The following is a 14,299-nucleotide window of genomic DNA, read 5'->3' as shown; positions in this document are numbered from 1 at the left end:
AAATAAACTTAAACTTAAATACAGGCAAAACAACCACAAAGAGACACAAAATGACTACAACCTGACACAAAACAACTACAAGGAGACACAAAAAGACACACAAAATGAACTCAAAGAGACACAAAATGACAAAAAGACACACAGATATACAAAAAGACCCACAAAATTACCTCAAAGAAACACAAAATGGCTAGAGAGACACACAAAATGACCTCAAAGAGACACAAAATGACCAAAAACACATAAAACTATCTCAAAGAGACAAAAATGACCAAAAAGACACAGAAAATTACCTCAGAGACACAAAATGACATTAAAGGCACATAAATCGACTACAAAGAGACATGAAACAACCACACAGACACAAAATGACCACAGTCAGAGACACAAAACTACATGGAGATGCATAACGACTACAAAGAGATGCAAAACCACCATAATCTTAGTGTCTTGCTCCTATGCAGGAGATGTGGTGGGGCCTTTTGCATATCTGAGCCAGGGGCCCATTGTCTTATCATTTGCCCATGGTTATGATTTTGTTTTCATTATGTAAGCACTGTATCACTTAAGTTAGATGGCAAATTGACAAGATTAATACTTATATATATCTTTTTTAATCACATAGGCCTATTTGCATTTAAAGTTTGGTCTGCTGCACAGGCTGTTAGTTTCAGTATAAAACCTCCACAGACAGACATACTTCACCAGATAAACCAACACAAGGAGAATCAATGAACTAAATAAAACAGTAATGATGAAATACTAAAGGTATGTGGCGTGAGCCGTACTTCCTCTTGTCATAGCTGACCTGCCAAACCTCTGCATCTGTAATTAAATGTTCTCATAATGCACAAAAAATCCCCACTACGTGGACGGGGGTGTGGCGGGGCAATAAGAGAAGTGACGTTGCATTGCCAGTCTCTTTCTCGACCAATGGGAGGAGGGGGTATGCAGAAGAGGGCGGAGCAAACGTCTGTTTATGTGCTTTCCCGCCGTGTGCGTCACCGTCTGTCTGTGTGATGGATTCCAGCTAGCAATGGGTGCTTACATCAGCTGTGAGGGGCTTTGACAGAGAGGATCTGGATGGTTTGGACACAGAATCCAGGTAAGAAGTGTTTATATTGCATTTATGATTATGTTTTAACGACACTCGACCGGTCTCTAAACACAAACCAGCGAATGGACGTTATTCGGCAGGAGAAGCTAGCTAAGGGTACTTGCTAGCTAGCCGGGGCTAACGACAATAACATCGGATTATACAGTCAGCAGTGGACGCTATTTGTTTTCTAATATTCGGGTGAAACATTTATAACGTTACATTGTTCGCTCTTGTTATGGACACCTTGATATTTGTAGCAACTATGCTAATGTAAGCAACGTTATTGACGTGGCTATTGTTAGCTGCGGTGTTGGCTGTCGGTACACACTTCTTAACTAACTTGACGAGTTTCAGGACATCAGCTGTAAGCTATATGTTTCACTTTCAGTTGTTATAACGCTGGATAATATAGCTAACGTTAAATGCTAACTAACAGACGACTTATGCATACCTCTTACTTGCCGGAAGGCTAAAGCTAACCTAACTTGAACCCTGTGGCTAACTGTCACTTAATAACCGCGACCAGACAGAGACAAAATTGTGACATTAGAAGGGGAAAGAAAGAGGAAGTTACACGTCAAGTTAGGGCAGGATACTAATGAACCTTTTTGCTTTTTCATTGCTCGCATTCTTTGACTTCCTACCACTTTGTTGTACACTTGTTATTGTGTATATTTATGTCTCTGCTGGTGCAGTTTGTTCCAGACTCAGTGTTTGTGTTGCCCTCTCAGTTGGCAGACATGGTGAGGCACAGCATGATGACAGAGTTGCAAACCTTCCAGCACTCTCTCCAGGTAAGATGTGAGCTGTTGATATTGTTGATTTCAAAACCTTTTCACTTCCTGAGACGTGGTAGATAAGACCAAGCCGCCAGCAGACTGTCAGAGTTGTCTATACGGACTTGTAGAAGTTTTATCATTTTCCATGAGTCATGCACTGTAACTGGTTGTGTAAATGCTTCTGGGAATATCCAGGGTGAGATGAGGCCTGCCATGTTGTTTCCTGTATCCTCATCAGGCCACGGTTTTGGCAGGTTGCCACTTGGGGAAGATAAGATAAGCTAGGTGGTAACAGGTAGTTCTGTGTAATTACACTGGGTCATTGTTTTGTAAAAGAAAGTTTTATCAACAATATGTTTTACCCTGTGGTCGACTGTTTTACAAGTGTTTCAGAAAGTTGGGTGAAGGTCTCAATTTTTCACAATTTAACACTGAAAACAAAGAGGAAGAACTATGTATTCCCTCTCGTGGTTTCACTACTGAATAACCAACTGATCTCTGTTGCTACTCTCGCACTTTCCCCTCCCTTTTCCCCCCTTCCATGTGGCCTCCTTCTCCCTGTTACAGGGTAACTCCCTGGCTGTGGGCCAGGTGGGGCAGAGCTGTGGGGGAACTCAGGAGAACAGGGTCGCTTCAGTCGAGAGACAGCACCTTTCCCAGGGCCCAGCAGGTACAACGGCTCTATAATTCAGAACAGCTCTGGAGCTACTGAAACTTATGGTGCATACAGTAACACACCGGTAAAGTCTGTGCTGTTTTAGCTAATTTGCTTGCCTATGGCTTCTTTTGTGTTGCTACAGAAATTGAGAAAAGCCAGCCAGTGAACATCCCAGATGCAGCTAAAAGAAAAAAGAAGAAAAGAACCAGAGCGACAGACAGCTCCACTGGCACTTTTGATGGTAATGACATTATTGTGAGACACGAAAAATAAAAAAAACAACTCCACAAGCACCTACTGCAGTCTTATATGTCCCATTTTCTCCAGATCTTTACAAACTAACAGATGAGGTGCTCGGCCAGGGGGCTTATGCCAAAGTTCAAGGATGCATAAGTCTGCAAAATGGACAGGAGTTTGCTGTAAAGGTGAGTAAGGATATTTTTTAGTTAACAGAGAAAGGGCCAGGACATATGCCCCATAATTTGTAGTCTGAAAAAGGTGTGCTCAGGCACTGGGTGTTATTCTTGCAGCTACTCTGTGCCAACTGTCAAAGGCGAAGAGGCAGGTTGTGTCTGAAGTTTTTAACATAACCAGCACTGCATTATGACCTACTTACCAGAAATGCTTAGTGCAGCTATTATTTTAAGTGTGTTTTAGGCCTAAAATGATATCTGTGGGACAGATGTAAAGCTCTGGGTAGCCCTGCACTAAAATGATCAACTTCTCCATATTTACCATAGACTAATATTTACGGAAAAAATTAATATTTGACGGCTGTGATCTACTGTCCCTTGTCACATGACATGCTGTGCATTGCTGCTCTCCAAAAGTTAAACTTTTTGTGATGTCAGAGGGGCAGCCGTTGTGCCCTGAACAACAGGCGCTTGCGAACACTTGCGTACCACCAAAGCACAGCTCTTGCTTTTGAGCGTGTCTTCCTTGCATCAGTATTGGAAACAGTGGATTTGTTTGCACAAAAACGCAGCATGTGTTGGTGCCTAAGACATTTTTTTCATTAAGATTAAGAAAATGCTGGGACAACTTGTAGGATGTTGTTTTGTGTCAAGGATCTAAAATGTGTACCAAATTAACACTACTTTTAGCAATAGCTGTACCTGATAGAGAGCCTTGACGAGAAAGTTGTGAAAATAGTTCTGGTAAAACATTTGGCGTACCTTAAATAAATCATGCAAGGGTTTACATGAATGCTCAGACTTTTGAGAAGTTTGAATTTTTCCAAGCTTAATGTATGACATGTATAATATGTTCTGTTGTATTTTGTTTTTACACAGATCATAGAAAAGAGCGCAGGGCACAGCCGCAGCAGGGTCTTTCGAGAGGTGGAGACTCTGTACCAGTGTCAGGGAAACAAGTGAGTGTATTTTCTGTCAGACATTTTTTTAACTTAAATAAAACCAACACAAAATGAAACAGATTCTAATCATTGGAAAATCTCCTGATTTAGAAACATCTTGGAATTGATCCAGTTCTTTGAAGACAACTCCTGCTTTTATTTGGTGTTTGAAAAGCTGCGCGGCGGTAAGTATAAATGAATACCTCAACAGTTAGACCATCTGCACACGCTTGGCTTTTCAAATGACCCTTCATAAACACAGTAATTGCTATAAGTGATTGTTTTCTCTTCCCTCAGGCTCCATTCTGACACACATCCAGAACAGGAAGCACTTTGATGAGTTGGAAGCCAGTAAGGTGGTCAGGGACATTGCCCAAGCTCTTGACTTCCTCCACACTAAAGGTAGGTCAACATCCACACAGCTATCATATGAAAGTCAAGGGTAATAGCTGTGGCTTTGTTTTATGTCGTCATGGTTACAATGTGCTTTTCTACAGGCATTGCCCATAGAGACCTTAAGCTGGAGAACATCCTTTGTGAATACACAGATCGGGTAAGTGATTTTTAAAGGACAGGAAGCTTTTAGAAGGACATTAGTTGTTCCTAGAGAAATAGAGCACAGCAGTTTAATATTTCTCCTCCATCTCTTGACTCAGGTGTCCCCAGTAAAGATCTGTGATTTTGACTTGGGAAGTGGAGTGAAGCTCAGCAGTGCCTGCACGCCCATAACAACCCCAGAGCTCACAACACCGGTAACAGTCTAGTTTTAATTTCATGGCACAGACACATACAAACAAACAAGATCAGTGTGATGGATAACAGTTACATGACTCTTCCTGTGTTTTTTTTTTTTTTTTTTTTTTGTCCTCTCTTAGTGTGGCTCAGCAGAGTACATGGCTCCAGAAGTAGTGGAGGTGTTCACTGATGAGGCCTCTTTCTACGACAAACGCTGTGACCTCTGGAGTCTTGGGGTCATCCTCTACATCCTGCTGAGCGGCAGCCCTCCTTTCACAGGCCACTGTGGCACCGACTGCGGCTGGGACCGTGGAGAAACCTGCAGAACCTGCCAGGTATGTTTACCCAGTCAACATCTGAGTGTTTACATCCTACAGTGTTTACAGTGGATGTGAATGATGGATGTACATGAAAGTACGTTCGAGATAAACTGCGCTTCGCGTGGACAGTACATGATATCGGGCAGCAGCCAGGGGGTGGTGAAAACTGCAGTCAAATCAAACTGTTTCCTACAAAGATGCTCCATTTCCAGCTGCCTTCAAAGCGTCGTCACAGAAAATATTTACATTCTTTTAGATCCATCTATAGGTTACCTGTGGTTAGCAGACCATGCATCATCATCATCATCATCATCAGTTAACAGATTAAACTTTAATTGCACAACTCAACTCAATTCACAAGTTTATTCACAAAAAACAGATAGAGAAAAAGTACATGTACAATTCATAAGAAATAATGGAGATGTGAAATGAAACACCCTGATAAGCTATTGAAAGCTTGAGAGTAGGGGCCCAGACATGACGCAGATTGTACTTTAAAATGTATTTATGAACATGTCGCCTAGATTTAATAAAGTGCATATAATATACAGTAACATCTATAATCTACAAAACTTCTAAGACTAACCTAATGCTAACTACTAAATGGTCCCAAGACATTTATTCCGTAAGTTTAAACATTGGTTTACAGGTGAGATAACATAAGTAGAAACACGAGTGGAAATAACAGTACAATGTAAATGGCAATGAGTGTAACTGGTTTAACAACATGAGACTAACAGCCTACAATCCAGCGTTAAACAATAATTTACACAGAAAATTGGCATTTTCTACAAAACGTAGTGTTTGTGGTTGAAGCTAAGAGTCAATCAGCACGCTCTGTGGGTGACAGCCAGGCGTTTCCCATCATGCCCTGGGTCTTGCAATTAGCAGAGAGTAACTGTGGTGCTTCGCTCTAGAAACTGAGTCCACTGCAATCTCGTAAGGTTATCAGTGCCCACAAGTCGGACACAAATCTAACCAGCATGCATTGTGCGGCAATCACCGTTAAGCGATTCCACTCAGGCCTGGCTCATCTTGAACGAGTCTAATGTGATTTGGACGTACACGTAGGAGGAGAGTGAAGTTATAAATACAGAATCCAGAAACACTTAAAATGTGATGAAGTATAGTATGGTTATTTTAATGGTATATTACACATACTGTAACAGAAGATTTTGCCCACCTCTATGGTATAGCTATCAATGAGATAGTGTATTCACTATAAATAATGTTTGCCTGCTACAGTCAGACTGTGTTGCTCAACAGTATTCATAGTACATGTGCCTCTTGGTTTAGTCACATCTTCTCTAAGTGTATTCTTAATACCACTGGGAACAAAAAGCACGAGTGTGACTGTATAGATTGATTTAGGTGTGACTGCACCTGTAGCTCTGGACATGAATTGTTCTCCTCTGTTGTCACCTGATTATTATCTGAGTCCAGGGTTAATGTTTAACCTCTCCTCGAGTGGCTCGTGACACTGGAGGAGCAGCATTCAGTCAACACGAAACGCACATGCAGGCACTGTAATGCTTCAGCATGACAGCTCAACAGTTTTACAGGATGATGTGTTATATTCTGTCCACAGAGTCACCTGTTTGAGAGCATCCAGCAGGGGAAGTATGAGTTTCCAGACAAGGACTGGGATCACATCACAGAGGGGGCCAAGGATCTCATATCCAAGCTGCTTGTTCGGGATGCAACACTGCGCCTCAGTGCTGCTCAGGTCCTCAAGCACCCTTGGGTGCAGGGGGTGGGTGTCATTACACGTGTGCACTAGAATAGCTGTACCGTCTGGGTACTCTAATATTATCTGATAGAAGGACCACTGTATCCAGGGGCACTGACTTCATTGATCAGAAAATGAGGGCATAATCCCTGGATCTTGTTTTTTGTACGTTTGCCTGCCTGACCAAAGAGCACCTATCGGACCAGCCATCTGCAATCTATCTTAAAACCCAGTTCAGACCAAAGATTTGCAACAAGACAGAACTGATTTAGAACGTTGCAGCAGTGTGAGCTGGCCGGTCTGCGCTCGACTCAAACTGGCTGGTGGTGTCACCTGCAACTCAGCTGGTCAAATCGCCGACGGCTGGTTTTAGAATGCAAAGCACATCACCTACTTCAACAGCCAGCTGGCTTGTAGTGAAATCCGCTGGTCAAGTCAAAATGACCATAGATGACGTCCATCCCTGTTTTCTTCAGTTTTGGTTTGTGAAATTGGTCTTTACTTTCTTTCCGTGTGGCATTTAAAAAGTCTTAAACCCAACTAAAAAATCTTAAACACAACTTTAAAAAGTCTTAAACCCAACTACCAGGACCCCTGGTATCATTCATTCATTCATTGCTGTTTCTATTTTATTTTTAATTGATTTCAAGTGAAATATTCATTTTCTTTTTTTTTTACAGAACGCTCCAGAGAGAGGTCTTCCAACTCCTCATGTTCTACAGAGGTATGACAGTCAGCTTAAAAAGTCATGTCAAATGTATTCATGAAGTTTATCAGGTGTTTTAAACAACACTGAAGTGTTTTAAAATGCTCTACAGAGAGAGTAAAGTCAGATTAAAGCAATCGGCTCAACACAACTGCATTATTATTTTTCGATAGGACGGTAGAGCTGATGTGTTTGGTGTGAAAACGTCTGATTGAGTGAAAAGAGGCAGGGTTGAAATGTGTAAATGGTACAAAAAAACACATGCAACCATCCATTAAATCCTCCTCTGCCTCCTCTCTTCCTGCAGGAACAGCAGCACCAAAGACCTGACCCAGTTTGCAGCAGAAGCCATCGCTTTTAACCGGCAGCTATCCCAGCACGACGAGCAGCAGGAGGACGTCGGAGCCATCGTTTGCTCCATGAGGCTTTCTCCTCCGTCCAACTCCAGGCTGGCCCGCAGACGGGCGCAGTCCAACGCCCTGCGCACCAGGGACTTCGCACCCGTGTCGGATGACCTCACAGCATAAAGGACCAGCACAAGTCCCCTCGTCGTGGTTTTGGACTGATTTTAGCCTTTGCATGCTCCTTGTGCGTGTGCTTTTTGTTTTCACGGGGAGCCTTGTAGGATCAGCCACACAGTATCAGAAGTGACTAACTGTTCTTGGTGTCTAAGCTCTTTCCCATGGCCAGTAATCTCAGCACCTTGACAGAGTTTGGGCACCAAGGGGACAGTTAATCATCAGCTACCGCCTCCTGATTGAAAACAGTTGAAACTCCTGAGATTTGTCCAGGAAATACTTTAAGCTTTTAAATTTGAGAATAGCTTTGGGTTTACTTTACAGTTAGTCTTAATAATAATAAATAACTGTATTTATTTTCCTTTCAGTGATAATGAAATTTCTAATGACCCCAATATAGCAAAACTGCTCCTAGTGGCAGCAGTGTATTAAATATCATCAGCACATATCAATATCAACACAGATTTACGTGGGTTCAGCACAGTTTTGCAGCTGATGCTGTCCTAATGCAATATCATCTAATATGAGATTTTATTTTTCTTGTTGTCCAGCTGTGAATTGGTTAATAATATTTAATGTAAATGCTCCCTATTGCTTCTCATTCGCTGGAGGAAAGAGATAAGTTCTCTTTTATTTTTGCTTTTTAAAGCAGGTCAGTGTATGTGATGGGATGTGTGTGGATGTATGTGGTATAAAATATAAAACATGATACACTTAGAGGAGACTGTCCATCTCTGAAAATGGGCTTTTCTCCATTTGACCTCTTTGTAAAGTCTTGTCGAGGCTACGTAGAACGTACAGGAAGTGCAGGAATGTGAATGGATGATGAAGTTAGAGAAAACCCTTTGATCAAATCTTTTTTTTGTTTGTTTGTTTGTTTTTTTATTGAATTCCAAGCTTTCACTTCAACACAAGCTACCTGTAGCACTGATGTACTTTATGATAAGTCACTTATTTAGTTTATCTGAAAGGGAGAATCTTCCATCGTTAATTGGTTTGGTCTAACAATGTGAAATCGACAACTACGGTAGTATTTATCTTTTAAGGGGTTTTATCAATTTTTTATCCTCATTAGAGTCCAGCATTACCTCAGGCTCTTTTTTTTGTTGCATGTTTTGTACTGTACCAATGTAACACCAACCCAAAAAGACTTTCTTAGTGTCTTAATGTCTTATGGGTTTGATATCTCAGAGTGTTTTTAGTCTGAATGACTTGAAATGTGAGAAGTGTTTGGTTGTATGTGAAGCTAATGAGAACAGTGGATGTTACACTTTGTAATAAGATAAGAGGATTCCATTCTGGGGTTGAAGGGATTTATTTTTATACAAGTATTTGTATATTCAGTTTTATAGTTTTGGTTTTGTGACTGCTAAGACTTCTGTCTTAGATTTTCTCAAGTCCATCAAGTTGCTGATATTTACTTTTAGTTTCTTTTTACTTTTGTCTTTGTTTAACTCATTACAGATGCTGTCTGTGTTTGAACGGGGTCACCGATGGCAGTTTGGCACCTCTATTTCCCCCTAACCCTATTAACTTTATGTGTTGCCTGCTAAACGACATGTCCCCTGATTTCACACTGTTGCCATGGACACCCCATCCCTATAGCAACACAGGGCCTTCATAGGCTGGCGTGGAATTGACAGAGATTTGCTCAGAGCGAATACACACATTAGGGAAACAACCACTTGCTATGTTAATGCTCACTCCTATTATCAATCATAAAAAGACTTGTTTGTTTCCCCCCCATCAACCTGTAATGGTGTCAAATGAGATACAGTAATTGGTGTGCAATTACGGAGTCCTACTGAAATTTGTTAAAGCTCTTAAGGGGTCCTATGCATAAAGCTCTGAGCGTGGAGCATATTTTCACTGGTATGCTGTGTTCTCAATAAAAGATCTTTAACATCTATTCCTGTCTCATCTGTGGTCTGTAAATTAATCAATGTATTACTTATCCATTTAATGCAAGATGTCATTACGGTGTGTTGAGCAAATGGGTTTCTCTTCCATAGGAGTAAAGAAGGTTTTTCATTCAGTGAGGTTCTTTTGTACTTTGTATTGAAGGCTGAGTGGAAGGCGAAGGTACAGGAAGAGGATGTGATTAACCTGCACAGACGCTGAGGAGATAGCATCCCTCTGGCAGCAGCTTTGTCCTTGTTGAGACTTACTTTAAAGCAGAGGAAAGGCGTTTATATCCAGATTACCGGAAGCTTTTTAAGATCCTAAAAGACCAAAACAACAAAAAATATTATCATGAGTTAATAATGGATTTAACCCTTTAATGCTCTCATTAGAAATAGCAATGGATTATCTTTTTTTTTTTTTTGTTTTTGCATTTTGAATTTTTAAAATTTCACTGGGACAATGAAAATTATAATGATTTTTTGTTTATTTTTTGTATTCTGCTGGGGCATTTTTTTTTACGGAGTGCATCAAATACAGGCCTCTACCAATATTGTGAAACAGAAAAAAAAAATTGAAATCACAAACCATAAAATCATGTACTGTTAAGACACTGGAAACACATTACTTTACCAACATATACCAATTTGTTCCCATGGAATTAGTAATATTACCAGCACTAGTGATATTTCCATATGTTTATTCTAGATATTTGCCATAACATTATTTTGAAAACATCTCAAAAATGTAAAAGAAATTATACTGATAGATTTTTTAAACAAAGATATATAATGGAATAACTTTAAATATATGATTTTAACAACAGTGAAAATTAATTGGTTTAATAGTTTCATAAAAATTGTGAAATTATTATGTTAGTATCACTAACTTAATCACAAAATGACCACTCATCCGTTTGGTCGACAGTGTTGGGGAGGTTACTTTTAAAAAGTAATAGAATACAGATTACTAGTTGCCCTGTTTAAAATATAATAAGTAGTCCAATGTAACTATTTTAATTGCTTTATTAAAGTAAGGAAACATGACTTTTTAATTACTTTTCTAACACATATTTTAAACAGCTGAAAAATGGAAATAAACTATGCCAAAAGAAGGCATTCCTGCATGTCGAAAGATGCAAAGCAGCAGAATAAATGTTTGAATGAGACCACTTTTGTAATCATCAACATTTTGATTAGTGACTGGAATTTAATCACATTTTTTCAGTAACAGTATTTAATTTAATTTAATTTAATTATTTTTCTTTTTTTCCCTTTTTTTTCTCAACATAGTTGGTTTAGCATGGTTTTTGAGTGGCTTTAGATATAGAAAAAACAAAGGCATACGCTATTATTTTTTCCATCATAACAAAGCTAAACTGAATGGTAGCGAAAGTTCAGTGAGGTTGAGTTGAGCTTAACATATTTTTCAGGAGTGACTCAAAATGTGCCCTAGCAAACACTTTTCATGCTCTTGCATATTTCTCTGACATAATTTACGTTAGAATATTCTGATCAGCAGCAAAGCTCTCAGCTATAAATAAATGGGTTCCAATCTACACAAATTAGGTGACTGCGATTGAAGTCATGTTGTGCATTTGTGCCAGCCAGCCCCATCTTGAGGTTGGCTGACACACTATGAAGCAACCCATGCAAACAATTTGAACATTTAATTCAAACAAGCACCAGAAAACGTGAAAACATTTTCAAGCAATTTATTAAAGGAATGTTACTTTAGCTATGACCATTCGAAATAACAATTATTAATTAACAAAAAAAAACAAACATTGTTTTTAATCTTTTCAAATACTTTGTCTTAAAATGAACCCTGCTCACACTGGACCCAATTTCAGTTATCCCAACCTTTAAATCTTACATCAAAATGTAGCTGATTCCCTTGTATATTAACAAGAAGTAACACATTTCTAATATTTCTAACACAGTTTTGTAGTAGGTTTAGTCCACAGACCACTTTTTGGATAGGCTGATATGTTACCTTTACCAAAAAAGTTACTGACTTTCACATATTTTAACATAACAGATATGCACAGGTCAAGAAAGCAACATTTTAATGTTGCATCGATGTTTCTGTGACCTTCAAAAGACCAGGAAACAGGCTACCTGTTGTGTTTCTGCTGATTTATGAGAGATTTCTCAGTCTATCAGATGCTGATTTATTCAGTGCACACAAGCTTAAACTTCACTGCCGCCTATTAGACTGGACTGTTTGTTTCAGAGCCCCGCAGCGCCCCCCATGGGCCATGCTCATTATAATCTGTGGTGTGTGAGCAGCGACTTCACTCCGCTGTTCACCTGCTGGAGGGAGAGATCACCTCCAACTCCGCGACTCCTGCACAACATGATGGACATACCAAAGACAGCAAAACAGAAAGAAGGTTTATGGGTCTGATCTAAGGTAGGTGACTCTGAGAATGGTGCTGTAAATGTTGTTGTGTGGTTGTTTTCGGGTTTTCTTGGTGCAAATTGTCTGCACGCCTGGAAGCGTGACCAGCAGTGAGGGTTTAATGACAGTCTTATTAGTTATTGCTTTGCGTGCATTGCATTGCGTTGTTTATTGCTGTTTGCATGTGGAACCCCTTCTCAGTGGAATCAGTAAAATTTTTGTAGCATTTTAGGAATTACCTTTGGATTTATAGTGAAATAATTAATATTAGAAAAAGATTTAAAGTGTATAAAAGCTGTACAACCTCTGAAATATATCTAATTTGCTCTTCCTCTTCAGCCCCTTCCTCCTCATCTCTATAAGGTGATGAACCCAGTGATCAGTCAGTCATCTGATCTCCATCATCTCTGGGTCTCACAGAGCTCTCCATGAGACATGGTGCTACCTGACAAAACCTCCAGACCATCTGCCTCCAAGAAGGTCCCCAAGCAGCGGGCCCTGGAGCACCAGAGCCTTCCCTCCCCGGCCCTGTGCTGCGCCTGTGGCCTGTGCATCATGCTGGCTGGCATCAACATCACCCTGGTGGGAGCCTTCGCCTTTGGCACCTTCGTCCCTACTGGCAACCCCCCCATCATCATCGGGCCTCTCCTTCTATTGATAGCCCTGGCCTTCTTCACAGCGTGCTGTGTGGTCAGCAGGAGGCCCCCAGCCCACATGGCCCGCACGGCCAAAGGAGGTGAGAAGTGGGGGCTGGTGCGAATGGGGACGGCAGCGTTTGAGATGGAGACCAGCGAGCACACGCTGCAGGACACCACCGCTGTCCAGCTCAGCCCCACCAACTCCCCCTCCACCTCTCACAAGTCCAGCTCCAGCCACGGGGGCGATGCTGCTCCTCCGCCTGCTGGCTGCCAGGATGGAGCCGGTGAGCTGCACGTGTCAGAGATGTCTGACATGGGTGTCACTGGAGATAACACCACCTTGACCTCTGACAGCAAGGCCATCACTGCCACACAGATGCTGCCTGCTCTGAACACTTCCTCTACGTAGCGTGGACTCTCCTCTGCAGCCTGGCTGTTTGCTTCAGTGTTTTGATGTTTACACGATGGAAATGTTTAGTGTGATCGCCAACACTGATTGGCATGTTTAAAAAGAAGACTACAGATAGAATGACGAGCAGATTGTCAGATTCTAAACTGTGAAAACTTCCCTGATTGTAACTTATTCGCTGTGTTATGCTGTTGAATGTTTAGCTCAGTCCCAGGATGCATGTTATATTCCCACAACACAAACAATAACAGGAGATGATACCTTAATCCAAGTGCCTGTTTGTATACTTCTCATTGTATTAAACAGCCAGTTAAGGCAGATAATCCCGCATTCATGTGGATCCACTGTGGTTAGCGCTTGTCAACCTACGTTGGGAAAGCAGATGTCCAGCCAAGCTTTTCTGAGTCATGAAAGCTGTTCCTGCGTAAGCCTGGTAAATTTCAGTCACTGTTTTTCCCCCCACACACTTTGACAGAACTGTTACAATTTTTGCTTTTAAATGCTTGCATCCGCTGCAGTGAGTTGTGTTGTGTCATGATGGATATTCAAGAACAGTCAGTGAATGTGTATGTAAAGTTGTAGCTCCATATTTGTCATGTTACTGCAGATGTCAATACATGTCAGTGGCACCTGTATGTTTCAAGCTGAATTGTTATTTGAGTGTGTTTCTGTTCAAATAGCTTGGTGAGGATCTAGAAATTAACAATCAGTTAACAGACACAAAACCATAAAAAGATACACGACAGTGTGTGTAAGGAAGGTATATGGCTTGGAAAGATAAATCCTTCGTTATCTGAGAAAAGCCAGCTGCGGCAGTGCAAACACCTCCTTCCTGACAAGTTGCCCATCACTTGGCATCTGACTCAACAGCTGCTGGAAAAGGCCAGAGCCCTGTTTACTCATCATTATACATCTGCTGTCCACAAACACAGCAAGACACACAGTGTGATCCCCTGCACACAAGTCAACCACTGGAAAAGATAACAGAGCATCCACAGCCTGCTGCTCTTGCCTTATGAATGAATGGCTACGTACAGGCAGTGACGGTG

General features: G+C 41.0%; 2 protein-coding genes across 3 annotated transcripts; both read left to right on the top strand.

The window, feature by feature from the left end:
* The first annotated feature begins 984 nt into the window (after positions 1-984).
* On the top strand, positions 985-9,807 carry mknk1 (MAPK interacting serine/threonine kinase 1). Its single transcript, XM_049588307.1, has 14 exons — positions 985-1,105; positions 1,831-1,893; positions 2,446-2,548; positions 2,679-2,777; positions 2,864-2,961; positions 3,829-3,908; positions 4,002-4,075; positions 4,188-4,292; positions 4,388-4,443; positions 4,547-4,642; positions 4,766-4,960; positions 6,534-6,698; positions 7,355-7,398; positions 7,688-9,807. The coding sequence occupies exons 2-14, from the start codon at positions 1,840-1,842 to the stop codon at positions 7,905-7,907; spliced, it is 1,389 nt and encodes a 462-aa protein (XP_049444264.1). The 5' UTR covers positions 985-1,105; positions 1,831-1,839; the 3' UTR covers positions 7,908-9,807.
* A 2,281-nt stretch (positions 9,808-12,088) lies between these two features.
* Positions 12,089-13,783, top strand: LOC125895777 (transmembrane protein 275-like). Of its 2 annotated transcripts, none has more exons than XM_049587874.1 (2): positions 12,089-12,215; positions 12,543-13,783. In XM_049587874.1, exon 2 carries the CDS (start codon positions 12,639-12,641, stop codon positions 13,248-13,250), a length of 612 nt encoding a protein of 203 aa, XP_049443831.1. In that variant the 5' UTR covers positions 12,089-12,215; positions 12,543-12,638; the 3' UTR covers positions 13,251-13,783. The 2 variants fall into 2 exon arrangements, with proteins under 2 accessions (XP_049443831.1, XP_049443832.1); XM_049587875.1 differs by having other exon boundaries at positions 12,120-12,215; positions 12,567-13,783.
* Positions 13,784-14,299: the final 516 nt, after the last annotated feature.

The sequence above is a fragment of the Epinephelus fuscoguttatus genome, linkage group LG10, assembly GCF_011397635.1.
Source record: "Epinephelus fuscoguttatus linkage group LG10, E.fuscoguttatus.final_Chr_v1".
In the NCBI taxonomy this organism is placed as follows: domain Eukaryota; kingdom Metazoa; phylum Chordata; class Actinopteri; order Perciformes; family Serranidae; genus Epinephelus; species Epinephelus fuscoguttatus.
This window is presented reverse-complemented; position numbering and strand designations above follow the sequence as displayed.

What these genes read in the sequence shown, in the direction of transcription:
- mknk1 (XM_049588307.1), top strand. Translation starts at nt 1,840, where the DNA reads ATGGTGAGGCACAGCATGATGACAGAGTTGCAAACCTTCCAGCACTCT. An exon ending in CCCCAGAGCTCACAACACCG is followed by an intron (nt 4,643 to 4,765) that starts GTAACAGTCTAG and finishes GTCCTCTCTTAG; the next exon opens with TGTGGCTCAGCAGAGTACAT. An exon ending in ACTCCTCATGTTCTACAGAG is followed by an intron (nt 7,399 to 7,687) that starts GTATGACAGTCA and finishes CTCTTCCTGCAG; the next exon opens with GAACAGCAGCACCAAAGACC.
- LOC125895777 (XM_049587874.1), top strand. Translation starts at nt 12,639, where the DNA reads ATGGTGCTACCTGACAAAACCTCCAGACCATCTGCCTCCAAGAAGGTC.